The sequence below is a fragment of the Genypterus blacodes genome, unplaced genomic scaffold (assembly GCF_046128005.1).
Source record: "Genypterus blacodes isolate CSIRO-AG114 ecotype Tasmania unplaced genomic scaffold, CSIRO-AGI_Gbla_v1 ptg000021l_1, whole genome shotgun sequence".
Lineage (NCBI taxonomy): Eukaryota > Metazoa > Chordata > Actinopteri > Ophidiiformes > Ophidiidae > Genypterus > Genypterus blacodes.
In genome coordinates this window covers 7,750,180-7,776,002 of record NW_027466834.1, presented here as the reverse complement: position 1 = coordinate 7,776,002, position 25,823 = coordinate 7,750,180, and the positions used below count along the sequence as shown (strand labels likewise).

General features: G+C 40.1%; 1 protein-coding gene across 1 annotated transcript in view; it reads right to left on the bottom strand.

Annotated features, from left to right (window-relative positions):
- The window catches only part of cdh13 (cadherin 13, H-cadherin (heart)), a 220,585-nt gene extending 196,853 nt beyond the window's left edge, over nucleotides 1-23,732 (bottom strand). Inside the window, exons 1-4 of the mRNA XM_076142035.1 lie at nucleotides 23,642-23,732; nucleotides 5,181-5,281; nucleotides 4,917-5,018; nucleotides 4,645-4,797 (exon numbers count right to left, since the gene is read on the bottom strand). Coding sequence (XP_075998150.1) covers nucleotides 4,645-4,797; nucleotides 4,917-5,018; nucleotides 5,181-5,281; nucleotides 23,642-23,732 — 447 coding nt within the window. The remainder of the gene's footprint in view (nucleotides 1-4,644; nucleotides 4,798-4,916; nucleotides 5,019-5,180; nucleotides 5,282-23,641) is intronic.
- Between the last annotated feature and the right edge of the window lie 2,091 nt (nucleotides 23,733-25,823).

Below are 25,823 nucleotides of genomic sequence, written 5' to 3'. Positions count from 1 at the left end.
GGACACTGTGTGAGTTTGTCCAAATTCTAATCCTGAATCAGCAGTCAGCGCCAAATTTCAGTCTGATTGGCTGCTGATTAATGTTTGAGCAGGGCTGCCAAAACGATCTACGATAGAGCGATCGGGTGACCGGAACAATTTCTGAAATGAAATTGTGGTCACCTCCTGCGTAGTTGGAGAGGTCTCGCCAATTTCCTGAAGTGTTACAATAGGATTTTGTGTGTGTGTGTGTGTGTGTGTGTGTGTGTGTGTGTGTATGTGTGTGTGTGTATGTGTGTTTGTGTGTTTGTGTGTGATGGGCAGAGAGGAATTAGGAGTTTTTCCCCAACTATGCATGCCAAACATAATTGAGATCCACTACAATGTTGGCTATTGTGTTGGAGTATTGACATGACAATCTTGCAGATATTCTCCTATTCTCTATATCCTAGTCTCTTTTGTATCTGTACAGAGAATGAGTACGTGTGTCAACATTTTGTTGACGTGCCATTGGATGGAAATCAACAATGGAGAAAACTGTGTCGCTCTGTGTTTTGGCACACGTTTAGAAATCACACAGGCTTTTGTCATTCAGAAAATGCAGTATGAGTTCACAAACATTCAAAGGAAAAAATGTAACGAGAGTGAGATACATAATAGAAGAACTGAGCTACGATCCAGCAGGAGGAACACAAAGTCCGCACTTACTGGGTTTCCATCACAACTTCAAGTGATTTTTGGTGATAAATGTTTCTTTGCATCAAAATGTCTCTTTTATATATTGAATTATGTACATAAATGATTATAACTAGGCCGATATGAATTACTTGCCTTCAATTCCATTTGGCTTCTGACCCTTATCTGTAGAGAAAACTATGGAAGGTAAAGGGACAGAATTGGCTCAAAACTCCAAATTATTAATAGAAACTTAAACAAAAAAAAAAAGAATTATTTCAAGAAGTGATGTTATTGCACATACTATTTTATCACTAAAGAGCCAATTAGATGTTAACAATGCAAATATTTTTTCACACATTTATACAAGGAAACTGGGCTAATGGTGCAGTGAATCAAAGATCATACTAATTCATTGAGATAATTCAGCAAAAAGAGTGCAGCGAGTCCAGTAAAAGAGTCAAATTATTGGATAACTATTCAATAAAATATGTTTCAAATATATATGCTCCATTTTAATAGCTCTAATCATTTCTTTTAAGTTGTTTAGTGGAGGAGATTGTTAGGGAAATGAGTAAATGATGTATGACTAAAGGCAAGGGAAGATGCATAACATAAACATAACTGCAAATCTTCAACACCGAATAACCATTTGCCGTAAAAGATGTGACCTAGTTGTTTTGGAAATAAATATAACAGCGGCAACATGTGAAAAAAGCTGCCAACTAAAAAGAGGGCACTTTTATAATCCAACATGGATGTTTCCTTTCCCTCAATTCAGTTGCAGCAGATCTTTTTTTAGTTGTTGCTCAGGGATTTAGCCTCCAGCTTTGCTCATCTGTCGTGTTATACTGAATCCTGCATGTAACATGAACAGCTTCCGCTTTGAATTAGCAGGTTGGAGAAGTCTGTAGAACAGATGTTTAGCAATGTACCAATAAATCATTTATTATATACGAGTCAAATATGGGTGCAGTTTAGTGCAACGATTAAACATTCATTAACGGTTAACCTAATTAAGTGATGCTCTTCTTTTGAAAGTATTCTTCACTTATGAATTAGATATTAACTCTTAACTGTTACAACGGAAGCACAATTACTCCAGTTAATTTAAATTTTTTTAATTCTAAACTGATAAATAATTAAAACTTTTTTTTTCTCTCTTAAGGGAAGCATTTTCTGGATGGAAACTGGATGGAAGGACATATAATATATATGGATTTTGAATTTTGATTTGAACGATGACAAGGATATGTATAACTGCAATTCACATTTCTGTGATACAACAAGAGAGCAAGAGAGTGTTTCCCACATATGTACCACTGAAGAAGTCCTATTCACAAAATATTCAATGATGAATGCACAATCCTTTGAATATTTATGTTCAACATAAATTGCTCAATTGCTCTATTGTACTGAGCCAGGACAAATGTAGAGAATATTAGCCGGAAAGGCTTCAAACTGTTGTTTCCCTCTATACACTGGGGCTGTGAATGACTAAACCTTAAATGGAAGCTATCAACGTGTTACACATATTTCTTCTTTTTACACATATTATGTTACATTTCTAGAAAGGAAGAACATGCCCGTGCACAAAGAGTGACATAATACAAAAGCAGATCAACCAAAATCAACCAAATCAAGTCTACAGAATTCACGCCAGTAAAATGTAACCACGGTGAAATGTACCATGAGGCAAAATTAACTATCAGAACTAAATAACTCATAACTCATTCAGTTCAAATGATAGAAGAGTGTTAATGAAAAGGAGAACATGGCTGTGTGATGCTATGTGATATGTTGAATCTGCCAGTGTTTCATTATGCTTAGCTTCAGTAAACAGACAGTGAGAGTTGACAGTGTGACAGCCTGTTGTTTTTTTTCTTGATTCATCCATTGTTTTCCTTTACCCAGCTGTCTTTGCACACAGGTTTACCAACTCTGATCCCATTATAATCACACAGAGCATTATTCTGTCACATTGTAATTAATAGAAGTTTATTTGCTATAATAAGGTGATGGTGAAAGTTCTTATAAGGTTATGTTTATGACACCTGGAAAATAAACATGTGGTTTATCAGTCAGATAACAACAAAGATGTAATCATGGTAATCTAATTAGTATTAATATAGGCAAAGAACCCATATTTAATAATTGAGAATAATTTCTAACCTGTCATATATTTTACCAAAACACTGGATAACCCTGACCAACATAATTACCACTCCAATGCTAAACGTTTTCTCAATCTACTGCACCTGTGTGATCACATGTTAATACGGTTATTGTATCATGCATTTCAAACATTTAAAACTGTGTTTCCCACAATAGACGTGGGTCATAGATGTCAGTCGACTCTTCGACAATAGGACGTATTAAATACAGCAGTGCTGCGGTATGGAAATAATTGGAATAGAGAAGTAAATGTTTCCTCTGTCCCTTCCCACCCTTCTGACCTTCCCACTGTCTCTGGCCCTGAGATGGGATGTTAATGTCCATGTCTGGATGGCTGCCATGCTGCAGCCTGTGCTCTAATGGATGGATAAAAAATCTCTGAGTGCAGAATCAATCATGATATAAACCTGAAGTGAAGCTTGTTAAACTCTAAGAAAAGTTCCTCTACCCTAATGCCCCTAATCTTCAGCCATTCCCTGACTGCCAGAACGATTGCAGTTGTTGCCCTCTTTCTGCCTTGGATAAGAAGGCCAGAACTGATTCTGCTGATGGACCTGAGGTTGGATCTGATGAACATAAGGTACATGAACATCCACTTCCTCTCTTTCATGCTGCTCTGTATCCTCATCTGTCTGCCTTCAGATACACAAGTCCATACAGTATGTAGACAGTGTGGCTGACAGGTAGCAGCCTTTCACCTTCTGTGGTGACATGAATACTAACTAGCAAAGCAAAAGGACAGTTGTAAGCATCAGTGTGTGTTGCGTAGTGGGGATTGTACCGCAAAAACACAAGAACTCTCTTGAGCCTCTCTTGAGGACAGAGAACCATAACAAGGATGTGGCAGACTGACCCCTGGCACACAGTCCTGAATATTGATTATGGCACTGTATAGCTGATGACAGCACACACACATACACATACACATGAAATGTACATAACGTATGCATGTGCACACACTCTTGAAGACAGTGTGCTTGTGAGAATAAGAATCAGTTGCTGATAAGGCAGGGAGCGGTTAGAGGCTTATACATTTTACATTGTGAACGTTTTCTTATCAGCCAGGTTTGGTCATGGCTCACAGTTGCAGATTATTTTTATCAAGGCTGTTACATTTTAAAAATGATTTCATAGGCGGCATTTCCATCATCTGACCCAGGAAGCACAATTTCCTTAAAAGGACAGCATGCATTAAGCACGTTAAATGAAATCAAAAGATGGTTAAATGACAGAAAGGAGATGTACGCAGCTGAAGGACAACATGGAGAAATATAGTATTATATGCTGATCTGAATGTAGAGAGACAAATAATTCTGGATTGAAGTGAGCAGCTTTCTGATGTCTGAATTGAAGTCAAGCTTACAAAGTCATCCACACTGAAGTAGTGAATAAGTACACCACTATGATGCTAGAAGATAACACTTCATTTATCCCTCGGGGAAATTATGTTGCACACAGTTGATGCACACATTAGAAGATCGCAGTACAAAGTAAGAACAGTGCACACTAACAACGTAAAGAAAGGATGGCAATACTGAGAATCAACACTCAATCAGTAAGTATATACATGTGCAGTGTGACAGTAGTACAGAGGCCAGGACAGACTAGTAGAACATACTCATATACTACAGACATTAAATGACCTCAGCGTCCTAAACCATATATAGCTAACTACCCCTGGCCCTTCATGTACACAGCTAATTCCCAAGCCACTCAATGAAGTTGTCCACTAAATCCCTGTCTCCCTTGGGCCTTCCAGTTAGGTAGTGCACAATCTAGGACACCAGGGGAGAAGATGTATGTCTCTTCTCCCACCTTTGGTTGGTAGACAAACTGCGGGAGGTCCAGTGATGGCTTGAACAGGGGCCGTAGGTGTAACAGGACCAGCCGCTCAAAGAACTTTATCACATAGGAGGTCAGAACGACCGGTCTGTATTCATTATTCGTATTCAAGCTAGTGTGCTCTCTCTTGGGCACAGGAACCAAGCAGGATGTCTTCCACAGCACAGGCCCCCCCCCCCCTCCAGGCTCAGTTTGAAGATGTACTGGAGAACACCACACAGGTGTGTTGCACGAGCTGTGAGTACCCTCGTCCCAATGTGCACATCCCAGTCAGTAGCCTCAAAGCCACCTTTTGCCTCACTGGTCTCCTGTGACCATCTCCTCAAAGTCCTATTGGTCACAGTATGCTGTTGGAGTAGAGGCTTAAACAAGGCAGGAGATGAATCAGGTTGTAGTGTGATCTGCCGAGGGGAGGGAGGGCTGTGGATCTGTATGCCTCCTTAACATTGGCATACAGTTGGTTTAGTCTCCTATTGAGTGAATGTGGACTGAGTAGCAGCCAGAGTAACATGGTTGAAGTCCCCAGAGATCTCGATGAAGGCGCTAGCGTGTTGCATCAGTAGTCTTGCAGTGACTGAGTGGATGATGTCATTTGCACGCAACGTATCGACTGGGGGCAGAATGTTTACAACCAGGGTAATACCATGTGAGAATTCTCTCGGCAAATGATGGACATAAACTCATGGCTAGCAGTTCAATGCCCGGGCTGCACGTACATTGCACCCCTGTAATATGTCCAGGGTTATACACTCTGTTGTTGACATGAATATCAACTCCCCTGCTTTCCTCTTGACACTCTCCCTACAGTTCCTATCAGCCTGGACAGTCTGAAATATGTCGTCGGACACGCTCTAGCCATGCCCCAGTGAAACACATAACCCTGTCTCTTCACCAGTGCTGCTAGCTCATCGATCTCAGTAACGAGCAATCTCACATTCAGCATATCGATAGAAGGCAGATATGGTTTGTATCTCCTTTCCTTTGCCTGAGTGTTTCTCTCCTGCCCTACATCCACTGTAAGGGCTCCTTAGTTCCTTGGAGATTTCTGGCCTTTCACTGGCCAAACAACACGATCGTAGCGAAGATAACAAACCCCGGTTAAACAGTGGCTCCATCCACACAACGTCTAAACTTAAAAGCTACCGTACAAATGTACAATAAAGAGTAACAATATACAGAAAAAGGCAGGGGGAAAAGAAAGAGCATCTGGCTGCCACATGTATGGCTCAGAAAGTCAGAAGCTGGAAGTCACTATATACTTATGTAAGTGGTACCATTTATAGCGGCAAAGGCTCCCGGTGAGCCTACATGTGATGGTAGTGTTTTACCGTTGCCTTCACAGCCCCTTACGCTTAAATAAAAACTTGTCAGGTTTTTCCTCAATTTTAAAGTGTTCAGCCTTCACAAGGTTGCCTTCTCTACTGTTCCAGATACAGCTGTAAAACAGACTTGTCTTGTTGCGTTTGTGATCTATAAATCACACATGGATAAAGGTTAACAGTGAAGATAATGTCCTTTCTAGCCACTCGATTCTCTTAATTGAATCCCATTTTAGAAGAGCTGAGGAACTAAATTTCTATTTTTATAGCAGCCTTTTAGGATGTCTAAGGTCATATTATTTCTTCTCAATCACGGACAATTGTTCACTCTGTGGCTTACCATCTGCATCCTCACATGGAGTCATGAAATTCCTTTCAAAATGCACATACCAATGACAGGGTAAATTATGAGGAATGGTCAAACACTTCTTAAAAACATATCTATAAACATTTGACCCCGGCTAGTCATTCCAATGCTCACTCACTATAAATACACTATAAAATACAAATAAACTCACTGACCCTAATTCCATACCACTGTGGTCTCATTCCACAAAGAATGTAACCAATCCCAGGGACCCAATCGAAGGCAAGCATAGAAGACTGGGGGAGGTATGGCTCTGGGGAGTTCGTTTGGCAGCATTTCCCTGGGTCAGATATTGTTCTATTGCTCGACAATAAATCTGATTTAATATCTTTTGTATTGCAGGTCCTGCTTGGTGTGAGTCTGCACGGAGAGCAAAGGAAAAGAAGGCGGTTGGAAGGCAGGCAGCATGGTATAAATAAAAAAGTGAATCGAGAGGTAGCAAATGGGATATTGAGGGCACTGTTGTATAAAATCAGAACAATAAAGCTGTGCATGCACAAACAGTATCTAATGGAGATGCCTGGGTTGAAGAAAGCCACAGCTCCCCGCCAAATAGTATCGGCAGACAGCAATGATCCTGACACAAGGACATAGCTGCAACAGCCAGTCTTAATCGACACAGAGCAATGCAACTCCAACTCAGTAAAGTGGCATATACTGTGTAAAGGTGCACTATGTCTGTATGTGCCTTGGTGTAAAATGCTCCTGTAATATAATGACCACTGAAGCTTAGTTTGAAGTGCGTTGCAACCTGCTGTTATGGTGTCAAACTTGGCTGCTCCCTGACCATTGCAGGTTTGTCAACGAGCTATGCACAGCTTAAGCATTACTGCTGCTGCATTCATAAGCAGCTTTAAAATGCCATGATACATTATGCATTTAGACAATTTACTACAAGGTGGAGCTGTATAATAATCTCACTGCACATTGCATAGAGGAGCGATCCATAAAATGTTGTTAACTCTGACATGCAACAAACACAACTTTTGACCTTATAGCATTGGTTAGCATTTGTCTCCCAACATTTGTTTAAATGTATGGAACATCATATTTTGAACAATAAAACAGGTTGGCAACAGTAGTAGCAATGCTATGCCATATGTGATATAAATGTTGCTGTGTGTTCAAACTTTCACAGTTAATAAGCTACAAGGAGGCACATGCTTTTGGAGTAATTTCCGGATGTTAAATGGTCTATGCCAATTGGAATAAAGGGCTACTACTGATGGGACTGCAAGACAAAGGTTTTGCTTTGAGTTGGATTTTCAGGGCAGGTGGATAAAATCTAAAATCTAAAATTTAGATCCCAGGTTGTGAAAGAGAGAGCAGCTGGGGAAGACAGTCCTAACAATTAGACAATAGACAATAGACTCACAATTGTTAGACCAAACCAGAATAGTTTCCACTTTCAAAGAAAAAGGTAGTTCAAGCAACAATAGTTAATGCTCTTTCATACACAGCCTTAATATGGAAGGATGAGGCTTTATTGAATTTGATTCGAACGTGTGTACAAAGGGATTGTAAAGGACTGTTAAGAGGTGGGAGTGAGTCACAAATGTGCAAGTCACAAGCAAGTCTAGGGTCTTGACGTTCAAGTCTCGAGGAAATCAAATAAATCCTCCTTGCTATAAATTGAGCAAGTGAAGTCATATCAAATTCTGCTAAATTAAATTTAAATGAGTTAAACGGCAGTGGTGAAGTGAAGACTGGTGCAGCCTCCTTTCACCTTAAAAATCTTACTGATATTTGACATGTGGCTGTATCAGCATGTTTAATCAGATTTTACATGTTATGTATATGTTTTAGTATGTTATGTTCATATATTACACACTATATTTGTTTGCTTAGTTGGGTGCACACGATTTAGTTAAGTTTAGTGAATTCTTACCTTTTTTGTCGTCCTTGTACCTGAGCCCCACTGGCAAATGGCGGGAAGGCAGGAAGTGGTGGCCTTTTAAAGCCAGCCCACAGGAAGTGGAAGGCGCCACCAGCCGGGTAAATTGAGGGGTCGACTACAGTTATCCAATCTCTTAGTTTGATTTTGTTATCCTTTATACTTTATTAAAGACGACTATTTCAGTAGTAGTTTATTTTCTCCTACACTTTGTTTATTTTGAGATATCTTTATGTTTCTTAGCTGTTTGATGTTTGTGTAAGTTCCCCCCTATTTGTTTGCTTTGGACTAGTCAGTCTATATATTACCATATATATTAAGTAATGAATTAATTAATATATTAAAAACTATTTCATCAAAGACAAATACAACTGAATATTGTATAAAGATATATATAGACAGTATATATAGCCTAAAAATGTCTAAAACATTATTGACCTTACTAAACATTACATCAATCCATGAAAACTCACTCAAACTATACAGGTATAATGGTTTTAGTGTGCCACTGTACGGCATTCTTCAAGCATGCCTGACTTTTATGGGCCATGTTTTTCCATTTTATTTTGTCATGTCCATATCCACATTAGCCAACATCAACAACAAGCTGTTACAAGACTTACAGCAGTGAATGTTAACGTTAATGTCGCACAAAATGTATTCACTGCTTCAATGTCTTTCAGCAACTACAACCAACAATTACATTACAATCAATCCTTCAATCAAAGGCTATGTTGTTGTCAATGGTTCTAAGTGTGTGTGTGTGTGTGTGTGTGTGTGTGTGTGTGTGTGTGTGTGAGAGAAAGAGCGAGAGAGAGACAGTGAGAGTGAGAGTGAGAGTGAGAGAGAGAGCGAGACAGAAAGAAAAAAGGAGAGAGAGAGGCAGAGGGAGAGACACACAGACAGAGAGAGAGAAAGAGTATACACCACTAAAAATATAAGAACATTTTGCCTCTATCGCTATATAAAATAGATATATAGATATATATATCAAATAGATAGTATCTTGCCCTCGCAATTTAAAATAAGCATTATTAAGGATCTAATGGCAGTTTTTGGTAAGTCTCACCCTACACAGCATTGAAATAATACAATTGGCCTTGAAGTATGCCCTGGGATCCGTAATAGTGAATGCACCTGTCTGCTCTGTGAGGAAAGAGTTGATGAGCCATGCCCGATTTTCAAAAAATGCAAATATTCAAAAAGAAAATAGTCCTTTGAAGTCACTTGTCTCAAGTCTAAGTCAATTCATGAATACCAAGTCAAAGTTAAGTCTTTTATTAATGTTTGTCAAGCAAGTCGCAAGTTCTCAAATTTGCGACTAGAGTCTGACTTAAGTCAAGTCATGTGACACAAGGCCCCCACCTCTGCGGTTGACTAAACTGCTTACTTAATGGTGATCATGCACAAATCACATGGTGTGCTGGAGTCACCTTACTATTTTCTCACAAGGCACAGTATGGCCTTTCACTTAAAGCCAGTGTTAACACCTCCCAGTTACAACACCATATTCATATTCGTATCCATGACTCGCACCATGCAGCAGCTGTTGTGTTGATTATCTACATAGTGAAGCTGTTTGTTGTGCCAATTTTATTACAAAACTGCTGATATATGCTTGTTTAGATTTTTCCTACTCATACAGGAAATTCTTGGATAAAAGGCCGGTATGATCGCACATTCTGCTTCCTAATCAATTGTTAAACCAGCAAATCCCTTTAGGCATTTGCCAAAAAATGCAATTCAGTGTCATTCTACTTTTCGCTTCTTTTGCTGTGTATCAACAATCCCCAATCACAAAGAAAACCTTTTCAGCCTCTTCTCTTTTGTCTTTCATGGTACTTCATTATAATCACTTGTCTTCGTTTGCTCATTACAGCCACTTAGACAGTTACCGCATGCTTGCCAGGTCTTGTCTTTATAGCTACAAATGTTGCAAACCTCTCTACTGTGACAGCAAAGTATCAGTGCTTGACCATATGGCCTCTCTTCATTATGAGTTACATTAGCTGGCATCAGACCTATTTCTGATGAAATGACTCATTGCACATTTGAGATCAGCACACTCAGGATGCTGCTGCTTATAAGGCGCCATTTACATAGACAACGCAATCTGCCACATTGGGTACATTAATTACAGACATTGATAGAAACACTTTGTCTATATTTCTCTCACTATTTAAAAGGCAGCCTATCTGTGAGTGCATGGAAGCAGACATTCATAGTTACAATATAAATCCAACAGGTTTTTATGTGGCAGTCTCAAATCCAGAGTAAATTTTAATGAAATGCAACGTGTATGCACAATGTCATTCACCCAACCAAAAGCTGTATTACATAAATGACCTTGATTTAAAAGCCAAATTTCAAAATAACCATACAAACTGGACCAGTAGATAGACAAAATAGACAAAAAATGTTTTCCCACATTAGGAGAGATATTCTGACGACAGAAGGTCATTATTCAAGGTTTGAACCAGGTCACCGACATTGTGTTTTGGAGATATTTGGAGTTCACTTACCAGGTCTCTAGGCCTTTGCTCGGCTCCTTATTGAAACACTGTGATCATGATCTCGACAGCTGAAATATAGAGGTTAGTCACTGACCTAGTTCATACATAAGTGACCTGACTGTAGTGGCACTAGTGTTTCTTCTCACACACAGGAACAAGTAGATAACTTCCTTTCAAATGTTTATTTGGAAAAAAAAAAGACAATGTCCATCGTACGGGCAAAAAACTGTGTTGCCAACCACATTCTGACCTTCTACATTTATACATTACTAAGTTATTATGAATAATCATGTTCACGGATGGCTCTTGTACTGACAATCACAAGATAAGATTTGTAAAATTGCTTGAGTACCACTATAAGATCTAATCATTACGACTAAATACAAACTTTGGTATCATTTCATTCTGAAGTCTTGAGAAGTTTTATTTAGTTGTCAGCGGATCATTATTTACACGCCACTACAGTTTTGTTGAAAATAATCACACACTCAATTTTCCTTTGCGTTTTGGGCTGTGCTCTCCATTCACATTATCTCGCCAACACCCATAAATACATTCTGCTCTGCCCCTTCAAAGCATCCACAAATAGTCTAGCAAGTACACACTGGTTTCTATGTTAGTATGCTTACTTATGAATGATGTGCTGCCAGGGTATTCCAGGGGTTATAAAGCTTGCAGCTGAACCAGAGACTTCATTCACTGTAATAATTAATGTCAATATGTCAAATTGATTCTAGATGGCAGTTCATTTTAAATTACTGTGAAACATATTATCAGTAGCATAATGCATTGCTGGGCCAGCTTTGCAGAGTATGTCATATTTTTTTATGTGTGTGTGTGTGTGGGTGTGTGTGTGTGTGTGTGTGTGATGACATTAGTTTGTCCTTTCACAAACTAGCAAACACTGGTAGTCTGTGCTCTTTCTCATTCGTTAAGGTGCTATGATCCTGTTTGATTTCAAAATCAGCTGCCCCTGATCGAACAAGAAGCTGCCTCACACAGGCTCGCTAGAGATAAATGAACAGTGTGTGGTACTATGGCCGAGGTTGAACAGGGGTCAAGCACCATTCTGCCAGACAGCCCAGGAGACTGCACAGCCTGTCAAAAAGCAGATACCCGTAGAGAAGGATGGAGAGAGGAAGTGAAGAAACGCACAGGCGGCTGGAAGAAGACCAGGCTGGGCAGGAAAACAAGGGAGAAAGACGTAGAGAACTAAGTAGAGAAAGAAATATAGCTGTATTGATGAGGTGTTTGGGGGGCAGAGGGGACATATTTATCTCTCCAAGTCGCTCTGGTAAAAGCTGTTCAGCAGTGCCGGACTCAGTCTAACCCCATTCAGCCAATGGGGGTTAGAGCAGCACTCATGTGTCTTACTAAATGTAGAGGGAAAGACAATCAGGGAGAGGAGGAGAGGGGGTAAATTTCAGGTCAGTGGGCTCGGATGAATGGTGGGGTAGGAGGGTAGTCTATGTGTATGTGTGTAACCTCTTTTTAATGCCCTTCATCCACTGCCAAGGCCATAGTCAGGCAGGGGGGGCCGCCGATTAGACGTCCCTCTAGTGATGCACATGGAGGGGTATGGGACCTCTGGCACTTGCTCCACTGACAACCGTGTTATTGAAGAGTGGGGACATAATTAGAGGGCGCGCGAGTAAGAATATGGAACATCATTAACAAGTTCACATTGTTAAAGTGGGGACTGTAATTAAAGGGTTCCTACAGCAGCGGGAGAGGGGTTTGATTGGAAGAGGAGAGGGACACAGTGATTTTGCTCATCTACTACTAGTGGCTGTTTTGACCTTCACACCAATTGAGACACAAATGTGTGGATTTGCATGTGTGTGCCACTGCACACGTGAGTGTAGTATTCTATGTACGTGTACACACGTGTGCGTTATTATTAGTTGATGAGGAAAGAAGAGAGATACAAGGTCAATTAGACACTGCGGCCGACAATCCACGGCATTTTCCATGTGAATAGGAAAGACACAGCAGGCATCAGTGATGGAAAAGCCAATTCAGTGTTCTCGATAAAGGAAAGGTCAGGAGAAAATGGACAACAAAAGGGTGGAGAATGTTTCATTAAAGCCCAGAGGGTCAGGAACGAAGCTTCATGAGGTTCTTGTAACTAAATGCATTCAAAGGAATTCAGACCAGTAAACCCTAAGAATATGTTCACTATTTTCTAACTGTTCAAATGCAGCATGGGTAGTTGTGGATTTCATGCCCTTTTTTAGTTTTGCAGTTAGTATGGCATTTATTCATAGTTTGCCCTGAATTAGAAATAAATATATCCGTACTTGCAACAGAGGCTGAACCCTGCGCTCCAAGACAATATGATGAGTCACCCAGAAGATAGCCAGGGTCGGATATTCAACTCTGGATGTCTGACCCACTCTTCTTTGCCGCTAAGTTGTTTGGAAAATGCGTCAGTGTGAGAGACGGACATAGTCTAGAATATCTTGGCTATTGAAATCACTTCATGCAATATTTGAACAACCAGTTTGGGTGTTAAGACAATACTTATGTGTAAACAACAACATACTCAACACTAAAACACAACATAACATGGTTTTCAAAGATGCAAAAAACCTTTAAATTACCTTTAATCTCAATACTATGTGCCAGTACTCTATACTGTGGATCCTGCTGGTATATTGCATGAATTCCAATCCCTCCAGGAATGAGCAATTCTCAAGAATTTATGTAAATCTGAACAACCCCTCGATTATTTACAGAGGCTTGCAATATGTGTCATGATATCGAGAAAACATTCAGAAAAACAAAATAATGCTGCATTGCCCTTTTCCTGATAGAATAATATAATATAGGACCGCTGTTACAGCCCCATATCAAATAAAATCAAACCAAAGCAAAACATAAACTGACAAACAAGCCATTTTCCTTGCAGATGTACTGGAGGGGGATTTGAAAGGATTTTCTTTCCTCTGATGCAGGCAGCATTGTGTTTCACCCCCAAACCCCCTGTTGTTTTAAAATTATGGAACAGGTCAGAGCGACAGAAAATGTGATCAACCAGATAAACCAGTGTACTTAACTGCCCAATTCACAGCAAAACAGTATCTTAAGAACATCCTGACAGATAAGCAGTCCACACATGCCTCCTCCAAAGCTGAACAAGCCATTCAATGTCAAAGGCAAGGGCAGGAGTGACCACTAGTCTGGGACAGCTAGGAAGCACCATGGTTACCCACTGTGCAATCCTGTTGCCCAAAAGACAAAAACACATTCACACACAATAATAATAATAATCTCAAATTTGCTTGAACTCAATTATCTTCTGAAAGGTTGAGTGCTTCACAGTGATGAAATTCTCTGTATGTCCTTAGAAAATCTCCATCTGCAGGTGTACACATGCAGCAGGGAGAGAAATAGCTGCTCAGGCTTCATTTTCAGTGCACATACTGAGTCAAAAATAGTCTTTTGAGCTGAACAGAGGGGAGTCGGCATGTGCGATCCCATGTGTTGTTCAGTGTGTCGATAAAGAGATATTTTTGTCTTCTTCTAAGTGATGGAGCTGGCATGTAGGGAGTCAGAAGTCATTGGATAAGAAGATGAAAGAAAGTAGCTGCTGACATTTATGGTGCTGTCCATGCTTTCTCTAACCTTGTTTTTTTGTATTGCAGTTTTCATCACACACAGGCTGCATAATGGTCATTTGTGCAGATAGATCATACTGTGACACCCATAGACATTTAAGCCCTTGAGCCAACACAAGCTTGAATTAACACTGCCATTAGAGTAGTTGGATTGATTTACCTGTAGAGGCTCACACAACTCATCTGTCACAACAAGCCTCGCATGCTGAGATCAGGTGCCAAAGAACCATTTGAGAGAGATCTGTGGTCAAGGCTATTGTGCACATAAACTAGCCTGTCCAACATTCACATTATTAGACCCCATGCCTGTTTGATATTCTGATTGTTCAAAAGAGAGGAGCTAAAAAAAAAAATATCTCCTGCCTGACATCAGGAAAAAACATCATTCTAATTCAGTCTGGCCAGATGTCTAATCAGCTTGAGTTCGAACGGCCAAGCAAGTCCATTGTGGCATTATGACCCTGTCATATTTCATGAAAACAAACATGGAGACTGTGGCAAGCTGGAGATTTGGTAATCTGCGACATCTGCGAACTTCTGGCTGTGCTTGCTGGGAATGCTGAACCCCTTATCTATCTCCATAACTACGAGGTAATGTGTCTTATTGCTTTGTGGCTCATTAAAGCTTTAAAAAGAAAGAAAGATGTTGACTGTTTCCTTTGGCTAAAATCCAAACGACTCATTAGATTAAAGCTACAGCATGTAATTTAAAAACATTTGAGTTAAATCATCTGATATCATCATTACATCCTAATAGCAATCGCTGTAAATAATATGTCTCTGTAGTGCATCCTTCTGATGGAATCTGATTTGGGAAAAACCTTTGAGCCTCGAAAATATCATCATTTATAGTGCCTCAGTTGTCATGTACTCAGCTGGTGTGGAGGTTTAGATTTTCTCCACGATTCCACCCACTCCATAATCTTAGACTGCTGCTATACCGACAAAAAAGACTATCACTCTTGAAAACATCCATGGCTACAATATACTCTCTCTTTCCTTTCCTTTCTTTTTAATTTTTATCACAGACTCTGGAGGTTGACAAATTAAGCTTAAATGTGACGGAAAGGGTAATCCACAATGTTAAAATGTCTAATAATTAAAAGTGTGCAGTATATGTAGCATACATTTCAGGGTACAATACAGTACAATACAATCAAATACAAAGCAAGTATATTTATCCCCATAGGGCAATTAATTACAGCACAGTTTGACACACAAAAAACACAGGCCAAATAAATAACAAAGTTTAACAATGGTTAAAAAGCACAAGAGCCCAGAGATATTTAAAAGTTCAAATTGGTGGGACAAAGCATATAGAAATGATATTGTGTAAGGAAATAATACATTGAGGATGAACAGAAATACTGTGCTTGTGATGTTTCAAGGTTTTGTGTGTGGGTGTGCATATGTTCCCTGAAGTAGTTAGGAGAGAAGAAGAAAATAACATTTATAAAGAGAAAACATTTGAGTTCAGTGTTTTGCTCTGACAGTAAGCATTCAAAAGGTGACTAAATTTAACAAGATCATGTTAATGCTCAGAGGAACAGGGAGCTAGAGAGAAACGCATTCATGCAGTTGAAATCTTCTTTTCGCTGCATGCTATGAAGCATGCACAGAAGTCGAATAATTTGTATTTGTATGTATTTGTTTAGCAGTAAACAGGCTTAGTGACAAAGACTTGTTTATCCATAAATCCTTCCATCTTCTTTGTCTCACCCCTTTTCACATTCATCATTCTCATGACTTTGCATTGTTCCAGATGTTTGACCAGTCTTCATTTGTAGAGGTGATATGTAGACATCTGCATATCTAAAATAATACAATAACTCACACAGCTTAAATGTGTAATTAGTGCTGATATATGAAGTGCAGGTAGTTTCTTAATGGTAAAGCACTTTGAGCTTCTTGTATCTTGATTTCTTGTATGAACGGTGCTTAACAAATACATATTTTTTATTATTATAATATAGTTCTATATATAGATTATTGCCTGCCTAGCTCCTTACAAGCAACTATAAACAAAGTACAAGCAGTGTAAGCAAATACGAGCCAAAAGGAGGGATGCTGTGTCCTGCCTGTCTTGGCCTGGTCTTTGTTTTCCATTAGTAAGAGTTATGGCTCTTAAGACACTCTGGGAAAGCACTTAAGGGTGGTGATAAATACACACAGCCACTAAAACAAAGCTGACTGACAATTCAGGGACACCACACACCTACATCCCCCTTGAATCATCAGTCCCAGCCTCCACTGCACCACTCCAACACTCTCTCTGACTGCATAGAAATTGCCTCTATATTAGCTTTATTTCAGTGCCAAATCAAAGGGACAGATCAAAAGGAATGATTTCCAGTGTGAAGGTCCCTGCATTAAAAGTCCATATATCAGGAAAAATACTTGAGAGATGGTTTAATAATTGACAAATCAACTGCCCGGGAGCCTATGATGTCATCTCAAAAGCATTCTCTAAATGATTGCCTCTCTGTGAGATAGCCATCAATGGCACAACCTCAGTGTAAATATACACTCAAATAAGCACCCAAGTCCTAGATCAAATGAATGTTTTAAATGCATTTTTCATCATTGTGGCATGAAGATAAAGACAGCTATAATCTGGTTCTCCACTCAATCAGACACTCAACTAGGCAAAATAGAGTACAGTCCAGTTGCGCAGTAGGATTTGCGTCTTTTCAGTGGTGAAGTTGGTGTGCAGTTTAATTAAGGTCCTGCTGAAAACTACTAGAGTCTCATCATGAAATCAAATCACTATATCTCCTAACCTGACTGACACAGGATAAATGCAGCGCAGCGTCTGGCTCTACTTCTGTCACAACCTCCACTCTACGATTAGTCATCAAGGCAGACCCAATGAATGTTTGGTTTGATGCTGGAATAAATAACATTGCCTTGCAATATCTTTAGACACGAAGCACCAATCCTTCCTGCAGCAGTGAGAAATATGGAACGAGTAAAAACAGATGTGGAAGAAATTGAAAATGCCTTTGATGATGTAGTTAATCCTATTGAAAACTGTTTTTCTTCTGCAGAAATTGGATGTGGGATCAGAGCAGTGATTTGTGTTTAGCATTCGCCAGGTAGAACTCAGCAAATGCAAGACTGAGGTAGCCATGAACAACAAATAGAGACATCAAATAGAGAGAGAGAGAGAGAGAGAGAGAGAGAGAGAGAGAGAGAGAGAGAGAGAGAGAGAGAGAGAGAGAGAGAGAGAGAGAGAGAGAGAGAGAGTAATAATTATTTATTCTGGTGAGGGAGCATTTAGGTACCAGCACTTCAGTGAACAAGCAATCAAAAAACAGCCTCACTGTTGACATAAATCATAATTATACCACAGCCTCACGCTACATTTCTAGATATAACAGCAATCGCAACAAGGAGAATTAAACAAGGGCTGTTCACGATGATGATGATGGAGTGCTATTATCGCAGGCTATAGCGGACAAGTATATTTAGTGAATATGAGGTCATAATGTTTGTACATGTATGTATGTTGTGTAATAACATTTTGCCTCCAAACTCCCTCATTATGTTTTTACTTACATACTTGTGTTTATACACTATTACCTACATACATATCATACATATAGTAAAATATAATGTATGTTTAATGTTGCAGCATAATGTTAGTAAAGTGTATGCTGCTTATTAGAGAATGCGTTTAAACTTGCAACATGTAATGTAACATGCATGTATGCGTGTATGTAAAGGAATTGATTGGCACTAATTCATGTTTTCTATTTTGCCAAATCATCATCACCATATATCATTTGCAACACAACTTGATGAATCCACCTGCAGATCACAAGCACAATTCAGAAGACAACTATTGACAAGTGAGAGAAGTTTGGACAACACTCTCACTCTCCATTTGATAATCGGATGAAAGGGCCACCATTCACAACCTGAAAAGCTCTCCCGTGAGTGGTGATGTCTAACTGAGAAATAACTCACCCCTCAAATTCCCAGTAAGAGAAAGAGAGCGCGAGGAGCTACAACTGTTGTCTGCACATCACCTGGGGTCCATTCATCAGCTGACGGCGAGAGAGAGAAAGAGTGAACGAGAGACGCGGAGGCAGGGAGGAAGAGAGAGGAGAGACGCCGAACTGACAGGTTGGTGTGGTGATACAGGAGTCACGAGCCCAGAAGGTCTGAAAAGCAGTGAGCATCAGTGAACCGGATACACAAACACACATACACACACACTCACTGTACCCAAAACGCAAGCACAACACTGCTGTCAAGCTGTGCCCACAATGCATATGACTGCATCACTAACCACGTCCAAGAACGCACGTCATATCCCCCTTCATCTGGGTGAGGATTTAGTGAACTCTTAAATGTCTTGCTGTACCTGGATGAGTGCTATTACATCTGGTTAAATAGGAATCACAATTTAAGCAACACTGCAATTTAAGCTAGACTTTCTTTTCTTTCTTTCAAAACAAAAGAACCTTACTTTTAACTGAAAAATGGTGCTACATGCCTTTCATCGACTGCCTTTACACAATGAGCTGCGAAGTGAATAGTTTCTACACTCTTTCTTATCACTTCAGTACCACACGTCGATTCATTACACCATTTCTGTGCTTCTGTCACCTTATGAGCAATAAGCAACATATTGGCAATCTGATAACATCACATTTCAGTAGCATTAGGTACAATAGGTATGCCAGTGTTTACAGAAATGATGATACTGTGATGGTGAACTAGTTTTCCTGGAAAATGGGGCACACACGCATACACAGCACGAGACTCGCCCTGCTGCTCTGCTGAAGATATTCATAAAGGGCATAAACACAAACTGCCCTCTGTTGTGGTGAATTGGATCTTTCATCCCCACACTGTCACTGGATTGGAAGTAGAGTCCAGAACCTACTTAAAAATCGTTGTTACCTCACACACACTCTCTCTCTCTCACTCACTCACACACTGATGCAGCCTCTATTGCATGTTATTCCTACTATCTTTGACTATTTACAAAGAAATGCATAAAACCTACCTATAAATACAATGCAATTCCAGTCTTTACACTCAACGTTGTTTTAAAAATGATGAAAGCTGAATTATTCTCTGCCAAAGTTTGTAGAAGATGTTCTGTGTCGGTGTGTATTTCAGGGCCACAGTGACATTATTTGACATCAAACTTGATAGGGTGTTGTCTCACACGGCATTTTTTTCCCTCCATGTCTTTCTTCTGCTCTTTTGCTACCTCTCCTAGCAAATGATTTTGAAACATTATAAGATATAGATAATGCACATACAGCTCTAAAATATTGAATGTAACCACGCTCATTATACACCATGATCCCATGATAGATTCCAGGATTTTGAGCCAAACCAAGTAAACAGATCATGATCAGAATAATGCTTAGGCTCTATGGCAGTGGTTCCCAAACTTTTTCTTTTGCGCCCCCCTTTTATAGATCGGAAGTTTTTCGCGCCCCCCCCCCCCCCCATACTACTACTATTTTCATCATGGAAGACCTTAATTATTGTAATTTGAAATTGATAAATCATTATCACATTAAATATGACACCACTCTGAACTAGGGTCCAACAACAACTACACATCCTTTGTATGTTGAGAGTCTTTGCTGTCAGCCAGAAAGTGTTGGTCCTATCTTACCATAGTGGAGAGCACCCTACTGTATGGTATCTCAGCCTAGTTTGGCAAACTCAGTGTAAACTTGAAAGCTTGTTGCTAGTACCCGGCTAACACAGACAGCCATGAAAATCAATCATCAGACATGCCCAGAAGATAATTTCAGATCCCACTCATGTCCTCCACCCTGAGTAGCAGCTTCTCCCCTCAGGCAGACATGTCAGAGTCCACAAGTGCAGCCTCAAACCCTTTTAGAACTCCCTTGTCCCCATGTCCATCAAAGGCCCAAATGGCAAGATAGCTAGAGCCTAACACCTGCAGCATTACTTTTTATCTAACTGTACAAATGTGCATTTTATGATGATTCTATATTGCCAAGGCTGCATTTCTCTTACTGCACACACTTTGTAAATTATTATGACCACCACTGGGGTGTCGTACGATGAGCAATGTGCAATTTGCTGTTGGCATGCAGTGGCATTTTATATTTTCTTAAAAGCAGATATTGTGTATGTCCAAGACAAGTTTCCCTGTGGACTATTAAGTCTCTAAATGTTCTTATCTTAATAAAAACATTTTTTGCAACAACCTATGACTGAGCAACAGCTGTACAATGTTGATTTCAGGGAAGAGAGCCTGATGTGTTCATAAATGCAGAAAAAAACACCCATTATAGAGTTCTATAGGAGGTCTGGAGTTCTGTGTCCTTGCTAACATTTGTACGTGCCTGTGCTGCAGGGTGTTTGTTGTAGGCGTGTAGAGCATGTAGAGCTGAATCCAGACAGACATTACAGATATTGGCGCTGTAGAGTTTCGCTTTGTGTGTCTTGGTCCAGAGCAGATGGCCATGAATCCATTCAGCCAAGACCTTAATAGAGCCACAGCTGCTGGCAGACAAAGTGAATCTCCCTCCATATGCACTTCTTTGGAAACCACAGTACCTCACTGTTTGCTGTGCTGTGGGAGTGTGACACAGTCCACAGACTATGACTCAGCCCGCTGATAGCCCTCCATTTGAACCGGTCCACATAGGGTGATTTGTTCAAATTTAACAAAGGGTGACAGCAGACAGGTACACTCTTGTCTCCCTCCCTCACCCTGCTGTAAAACAGCATTAACAAGGTGTCAGTGATAGAGTGAGTTCAAGTTTCAGTTAACAAGAGCTCAATTTACTAAAACAGACACCTGTGAGAAATGCAGCTGTGACTGTGGATCCATATGCCCTTATTAAACTCATTAATATCGAAAGCGTTGCAATTCTCTGTGATAAAAGCACAATTATCCGCTGTGACTCCACACTGCTGCAGGTATGTTATGTAATGAACTTATATACAATTTGGCCATAATTGCACAACTTTTCAGTGTTTATGGTTACACTTAACTACACTGGAAAGACTCATCACATTTTAATTGGAATATAGCATCCGCCTCAGCTTTTGGATGATCATCATACATATAATAGCACACAGAGAAGCAGACACAGTTCCTTGAGTTTCCTTCTATATTTCTGTTCAGAAACCTGCCCATTCTTGTGTCTGTCTCATTCTGTACTTTTGGAATTGAGCTAGTTCCTGCGACTGTCCTGATGTTTAGATCTGTATATCCCTGTATGTGTTGAGTATAATAGCCATTCACATTATATGAAGGTACATTCTATTTACAAAATGTTGACCTGTTAGAAGTGGAAGAGAAAGGTAAACATGTAGGTAGATAGGTTGAGCATCTTACATGTGAAGGTTGCTGTTATAAAACTACAAATCCTGCCTCCAGCCATTAGTAAAATGTTCATGAGCCCCCAGATGTTTATAATTTGTATTGCTCAGCATTGTGTGCACTTAGAGCAAACACAAGGTCATTTATTATCTACATGTAGGTGAATGCTGGCAGCAAACCTAGAGTTGCACTCCAACATCTCTGTGGGCAGCTACTCTGTATTAGCTGGTAGCTTAAGGATCAAACTGGTAAAGGTGACTAACTTGGCCAAATAGCATCTTTTGTATGTGTTGTTATCTTGGAGGTCTAAGTAAGGGGTAACAGACTTGTAATGATGTATGTAGAGATCATTCGCAGCTTCCCTGACAGCCACATTGTGGCCCAGATCCTCCTGTTGGTGTTCCTTTTTTGCAGCTACCATATGTGTTTTAATATGGATTTGCTTAGATGGACTGTGCATGATCATGTAGCCTTAGCTCCATGATCCTGTGTGACCTTGAGAACTATCACAAATAAGTGAGCAAAGAAAATGCAATAATAATCATAAACACTAGCACAGAAAAATCTACAACAAGTGTACAAAGAAGATGAAGATGAAGATACTAGCGGGTGTAAAATCATGGTGAGAGTTTTGCAGAATGATAAGCACACTATCTTGGGGCATGCAAATGCAGGTCAACAAAGTAAAGACAATAACAGGGAAAGAGAGATGCTTTGGACTCACGGGTAAATGGAAAATGAGGGCTAACCTACTAGGAAACGAAGGTCTTGACATTTCTGATTAATATGAATTCAATCTCACTCCACTGAGTGCATTGTTTACTGAGTAGCAGAAACCACGGATCAACAATCCCACTCGCTTCAAGTGGGGAATCACAAACACCCCCACAGCTACAAAAAATGCATTAATGTCAGTGCGCGCACACAAACACACACACACACACACGGTAAAACCAGAACACGCTCAGGTTGTGTTAATGTCATGTCTACAGAGGAGTTTTCAATGAAGTTTTTTTAGTGTGTGTGTGTGTGTATGTGTGTGTGGCCAGTTCAGAAACTTATCACGAAACTGCAGTGTCTACATCAAAGTCTATATAAACCATAAAGTGCTAATCTGTTCTCGCACTCTGCAACTGCAAACGCAAGCACGCACACACACACGCACACACGCACAGAGTTTGGTGTGTTAGTTTTCTATCTCCCTTTGGCAGTCTCGTCTTAAGTGTCTCATGGTTTGCTGCGTGACCACTACTGGCTGCACTTCAAATAGGTTTCTGGGAATTTTTGTTTATGTGTGTGTGTGTGTGTGTGTGTGTGCGTGCGTGCGTGTGAACGTGAAAACTTGTTTAGTGACAAGATGAGATAGAAACAGATGGAAGCAGATAGTGGAGAAAACAAGCATCCGGCAAGGTAATATAGTATATAGTATAGTAGAAATATATACAAAATATAACTTAACACCTTTAATTCACCTTTGAAGTAAAAAGTTTTCCCCTAAATCCTTAAAGGGGAATTGGAGGGATGAGAAGTGTCAGATGGGCTTGTGAGGAAGTGAAGTGAAGTGTTGGGGAACAGATGGGAGGTGTGTGTGAAGCAGGGTGTGTGATGATGACTGAGAAGCAGACATTTATTGAGAGTAGTCGGAAGGAGTTTACAGTGGGGTCGTCGGGTAAGAAGAGCATAAACTGCACCGTCCAGTCTGGTGAACAGGATGAAGTGATGGAGATGGTGTGAGGAAAACCGAGGGATGCTTGAAATCAATAAAGAGGATTTGTGGAGTGGGCATGTCGAGGGATGCAGAACAGGGAGGAGATGACACTAAGGACAGATGGTGTTTAAACACACTCAGTGCTGAGAGAACTGGGGAGTGTGTCAAAACTCGACACAGGGACAACTGGTGTCCTGCTTCTGCCACGGTAGATACCTGTGCCAACTGGAGTATGGCAGCATTCCATGGCAGGGACGTGGACAGGCGACGCCATCTGAGCAGCAAGGGGAGCGATCTGACTATTCATCTAGGCACGCTAGAGCAAACACACACGTAAACACACACACGCGCGCCAACTCTCATCATGTCGCTCCACTATAATTCACCAAACAGCCTAGTAAAGGGCTCCCTTGAAAGAAATTAACAATTGTAAAATTATAAACAAAACTGCGCAAAACTGTCTAATCAAACATTCAATCAAATGAATTTACAAAAATCAATTTAGTAAAAAAAATAAAATCACATTACGATTATTGCGAAACGCGTAATTACAGTTTGAACTGCGATTATGTTCTAAGCCAGGTTGATTAATTGTGCAGCGCTATTTGCCAAGACTCAACGCAGTCGCAGACAACAATGATGACTGACCTCATAGACAGAGGGAGACGCAGCTACTGCACGCCAGCTCATCAAGCATATTTGGACCGAAATGTGCACTGAGCAACACAGGACAACAGTTTTCAGATTCTGCCCGTTTGTTTGCAGTCCTCACACTGTGCGACTCTGTTTGTGTACAAAGATCTGAATGACTTGAAGGGACAATGAGAACTAAATACGGATAAACAATAGCTGAAGTGGTCAAAGGTGATCAAAGGTGAAACCGTTCTGATCTATAAAATCACACGCTGGACAAGTGAGCAATATGCTTGATCTGAAAATTTCAATGAATTATCTTTTTGCTCACACATTCACACATGCTTCACCCGTATACCACCCCTGAAGGTTTACCCTCTGATCAAGGTCTCCTACCTGGGAGACTGCACAGGACATCAAGCTGACTGAATTGAATATAGATATGGGTAAATGAATTATGAATTATGAATTGGTGTCAATACAAAATGTGCAAATGCAATAGATTTTCAAATTAAATGGATTTCGAAGTTGTCAGAGAAAGTGACAACCTCTGCAAGCCTCACATGGGTGATCAACACTGAAGGACACACAACTCCAGACAAGTTTTCAGCAAAATGAAAAGCCCAGAATGCAATTAGAGTAAATTAGGGGTGTTAATGATTAACTGGTTATAGGTTAACTGTTAGCAACACTTTAAACGATTTACAAAGTATTTAACCAATATGTAATTTTAAATGATTCGCCGTGTTTTTACGCTGTTTGCAGTGTTGATGGAATTGATCTGGTTGCTCTGCTGCTTATGCGAGCACGGTTTGTTTGTTTCTGTTGGGTTCCTGACCTGGATTTTGTCATATGGGATTCATTCTTTGGACTATCTGCTTTGAAATGTGGCCCATGTCTTCCCCTGAGCTACAGCAGCCTTCTAAAACTTACAAATGTTACAGAAGTTGTGACGCTAAGCTAATTGTGCTAGCTTGATGAGCTCTTTTGGGAATCACTAGATATGAATATAAAAGAGCAATATAATAGTCGCTCGCTTTATGTACTTCGAAAAAGGGATTTAGATTTATTTCATTATATAAACCGGCTCTGCTCTGGGAGACTCTCTCTCTCTCTCTCTCTCTCTCTCTCTCTCTTTATCAAGCATGCACGCACGCACACACGCACGCACACAAACACAAACACACACAAACACAAACACACACAAACACACAAAACCCACACAAACACACACACAGTTGATCTCATTAACTTACCCTTCATTCAAACAGATAATTTCAGGTGTCGCAACACAATCAAGTCTTGGCAGTGTGGGAGACAAAACCTGTTATAAGCTCAGAGAAGAAGATGTAAAGGACATACAGAGGACAAAAGTGAAGTGAGAGAGAAACTCAAAACCGCCGCTCCTGAGCCTCCTGCAGCTATTCCATCACAAACAGCCATGCATACGCTCTGAGTCAGAATCCTTCAGAAAAGTTATTTGTTTCCAATATCCCTAATAAAGGAATTAATGTGATGTTAATAGCTTTTCAGCCGATTACTCCACTACTGATGAATCCATCTGTACTTGAAAATGTCTTTTACCCGAGAACCCTGCCGCATGGTTATTTGTGTCAGAGTCTTTGTCAGGTAATTTATGGGAGGACATTAAGCCGTTAATACATTGTGTTACAAAAAAAGCCGACAGTTTAATGGCATTGCGTAGATGAGCAAACTTGCCATCAATAATGCCGTATAATGAAGCACATTGAAAGCCTGTTGGGAA